Source organism: Elaeis guineensis, chromosome 1 (assembly GCF_000442705.2).
Source record: "Elaeis guineensis isolate ETL-2024a chromosome 1, EG11, whole genome shotgun sequence".
NCBI classification, from domain to species: domain Eukaryota; kingdom Viridiplantae; phylum Streptophyta; class Magnoliopsida; order Arecales; family Arecaceae; genus Elaeis; species Elaeis guineensis.
In genome coordinates this window covers 23,798,744-23,802,625 of record NC_025993.2, presented here as the reverse complement: position 1 = coordinate 23,802,625, position 3,882 = coordinate 23,798,744, and the positions used below count along the sequence as shown (strand labels likewise).

Here is a 3,882-nt window from a genome sequence, read left to right as displayed (position 1 = left end):
TAATATAATCACAGGATATCATAATTTTTTCAAAGATGAAGAATATTTTTATCATTCAAAATTTTAAACGAAAAAGTAGAACTGCAAATATTAAATATAGTAATGAAAGCTTTTCCTACACCCTTTCTTGTTTCCAAAGTTGTTCTGGCATTTGCATATGCCGCAATCTTCATTCCAAGAAAACCAGATACCAGAGAAGTGATTGGACCAAGCAAGAAGGACACAGTGCTAAAGATAGCATTTGCAAGTGCAGGCTTGCAATATTTGTCTTTGCTATAGGTGCAGGGCTGGCTCTTAGTGCTAAAACCCTCCACAGAGCCGAGGAAAAGGAATACCAGGATTGCAAAAGCAACCATGAAAATTCCAACATACTGATACTCGGTGAAAAGGAAAGAAGTGGCTCCTGTGTACATGAACCCAAATATTAGAATATCAAAAATCTGGATCTGAAATAAGCATCTGCTGATTACCATAAAACAAATAGTAACAAAGCATATTAAAAATTTCTCAGGTGCGGCTATCTTTTGTTTTTCTAAAATGTTTCACCTGGGCATATTAGTTATACATGACCACAGGCCACATTGATTGGGAAAAACCAAAAAAGGGGGTGGGGGGTCAGGGGAATGCTTATATTATCAGCAATTTAAACAATACCAGCTACAACTTTTCCTCATAAAATGGATGTCTTCTATAGCAAAAGAAAGAATTGAGAAAGATGAATTGGCTAACATAATAATGCGTGCAATTCAGACTCAGTTTCAGACCTGAACCAAAAAAATCATCATATTAAAACTCATAAAATCAAAGACAACAAATCTTTACATGCTCAATTACCCAAAGAATATCCCTTAGTCTTTCATAAGGATCAACAATTAGACCCATTAGTCATGCAAAATGCAAACAAAGAGTAGCACATAGAGATGAATGTACAAGAATTTAGGGAATACAATTTTATCTAATAAGTATCTAGTGAATAAAAAGCTTTGCAACTGAATCGCAAGAAAGCCCCGGTCAAGTCTATAGAAAAGGGAAAATAATGATTCCACAGGAAATTGGATATCAGACATTTTGACTGGATGGGCCTGTGTTCCCTGTGGCGAATAGAGTCATTTGGCTAATACCAAACAAGGATGATAAGCATACCAAACTAATGAAATTCCATGTCAATTCCATTGATTAGTCAAGATTGTTTCCATCCTGTGACAGGAAAGCTGAAAGGCTAAAAAAAATCCCTATAACGATCTCTCAGCATAAAACCTTGCTCTGAAAAATATTAAGAAAGCCACAATTTGCAACAGTTTAGGCACAAAAGGAAATAGATTTTTATCAGAGAGCAGATTATTAGATCAAAGTTAACCTTTCTTAGTAATATTTATTGAGCAAGGAGCTCCTGAGAAAACTATTGGTATAATCAGTGTCATCAATTTAGAGACGAATCCAGAACTCCAGAATTTGCACCAAATCCTGCAGATAAACCAAGCTTCTGACATCTAAAAAAGAGCATGATAGATCTTGTAATTAACATCCCATCCTTTCTATTTTTTTTTTAAAAAAAAAACACAAACACGCACACAAAAACAAGAGCTATGATAGCAGCTAATGATATAGCAAACAAAAGTAAGCGGAAAGGAAATGACAATAATAAAAAGAATTTATACCCCTTACTTCAGATCCCTAAAAGGAGAAGAAAAAAAAAAGGAAAAAGAAACAATTCATTGAAGTACTAACTTAGTTATCTAATTATTAATAAAAAGGAACCATTTCCTAACTCTGACCGAATCAACTAAAACCAAATAAAGTACAAAAAAAGGATCAAGTGTGAAGGAAGGAATGAATCCGGTACCCGACAAAAGGTTTCCTCTTTTTATTTTTTTTTTATTTTGAAGAAAATATTATTCTAAAACCCAGCGTGAAAGAAGCAAGAATTGTAAATATTAAACTATAAAAAGCAAACATTCATCAGTGGAAATGAAACAAAAAAAATCATAGATTTTTTGACAAATATAACAACTTGAACTTACTGAAACACGACTTTAAGTCAATAAAAAGTATACTTCACCCACTTCATATTAAATTTCTTTTTACAGGAATCAACAATAATCAAATAAAATACAAATAAAATAAGAAATAAACTAAGCCAAATTGCGGACCGGTTCTCAGAATATTTCAAAATATCTTTTTAGGAAAAAAAAAAACCCACTTTTCCACAACTGGCAACAAGATCTTCAATAATAATAATAAAGATAAAGATAAAACCATAAGGGGAGATCAAACCCCGAAACCACCCAATCCGGAAGCACCGATATTAGTTTTTTTTCCCAAAAGTGCTCACCTTCGGAGATGGCGCGCTGTATCTCAGCGCACTTCACGACGATGTTGTGATCATTGAGCCCCTCCTCCTCCTCGATGAGGTAGTCCGAGTAGTCGTTCTTGTTGTTACTCCCCGCCGGCGACCCCTGCTTCTCCGGCGACAGCTTCACCCTCGACACCAGCCCCCACTGTATCAAGGCGAACCCAATCCCCACAATGGCGGCCACCGGGATCAGGATCTCCGTCAGGAGATCCGTCAGTATCGCCGCTCCCATTGCTCAATCTGCCCGCAAAAACGAACGAACGCCAACGGCGATAGCGGACCGAAGTCCTATATTCCAAGAAAAGAGGACGAGAAAAGGTGGAAGACAGATCAAAAGGCGAGGTTTTTGAGGGTTTTGGGCTCTCCCTCTCTCTCTCTCTCTCTCTGTAGAGTACTTCTTCAATGGCTCCGCACTGCGCTTCTTATATAGAGGTCATTAACCATTAATTATTAATTAAAAAAACTAACACAGAAGCATTATAATTACACTAGCAATTTCCTCTTTTATGGAGTTCCTTAATTAAATCCCGATCCCCTGTGGGCATCCCTGTGTGGCCTCCTCTGTCGCCCTCTATCACTGGCTAATATGGTGGGCCCCTACGTAAAAATACACGGCGGACCCACTTTGTAGGCCAGTTATCCCAGCCGCACACAGGGCCGATCCGCCTTCTCGCTCGCCTCTTGAGAGCGCGTCCTTGATGGGGTATCGCGTTATTCTAACGCGAGTATGGCTACGTGACGTCGGCAGTACACGTGTGTTGATTTGATTGGCGAAAATGTCTGAGGACAGGTTAGCGCGATTGTGCTGGAGGAGAATTTGGTAAGTTATTGCAGCAGGAGCGATCCTAGCCGTTAGATCGATCGGGGATAACAATAATTAGCTGATGATTAATTGGTGAATTAACGGGAACTAAGGGGCGCGGGGGAGTGGATAAGGCTCGGGAGTGACGAGAGTACACTGGGTCGAGAGTATTGGTGAATGTACGGTCCGGATGCAGTGGAGTGAATTAGATGACATGAAATGGACGGAGGGGATGGGTTTGATTGGGGGTAAGGGTCCACGTCAGTGGCGTGGGGGAATAGGTCATTGAATGGCGTGCGGCAGCTGCCCAGCGGATAATGCTTGGTGCCGAGTTGCGTTTGTTTATTTTTTTCACTTCCCGTTGAAAAATTTCAAAACTGGCTGCCGCACCGCAGTTTAACCGTTTTCTTTTATCCAGGCTGATGTATGGATTTGTAGATTTGCGTTCGTGTGGACCCTTTCCTTTTTACTCTCTCTCCCCCATCTTTTTTTTTTTTTTTCGTTGTAACCTTAGATAAAGTTGCCATCTGGAAAACTTCTAATCCTAATAAAATTTTATAAATTAAATTTAGAATTTATGCTTCCAAATGATGGCAAGTCTAGGTTTTATAAACCTGTTGATGTTCCGTAGTCTCAGCTTTCTTGAATGTTGACTAAAATTTAGAAATATCTTGATACATTTTATTTTTTAATTTTTTATTTTTATAATAAATTGAGATTTTTGTTT

General features: G+C 38.4%; 1 protein-coding gene across 2 annotated transcripts; it reads right to left on the bottom strand.

Moving 5' to 3' along the window:
- Nucleotides 1-2,752, bottom strand: LOC140855485 (pyrophosphate-energized vacuolar membrane proton pump-like). Of its 2 annotated transcripts, none has more exons than XM_073251375.1 (2): nt 2,333-2,752; nt 1-1,464 (listed from the first exon to the last, which is right to left on the bottom strand). In XM_073251375.1, the coding sequence occupies exons 1-2, from the start codon at nt 2,583-2,585 to the stop codon at nt 1,421-1,423; spliced, it is 297 nt and encodes a 98-aa protein (XP_073107476.1). In that variant the 5' UTR covers nt 2,586-2,752; the 3' UTR covers nt 1-1,420. The 2 variants fall into 2 exon arrangements, with proteins under 2 accessions (XP_073107476.1, XP_073107474.1); XM_073251373.1 differs by having other exon boundaries at nt 1-403; nt 2,333-2,750.
- Nucleotides 2,753-3,882: the final 1,130 nt, after the last annotated feature.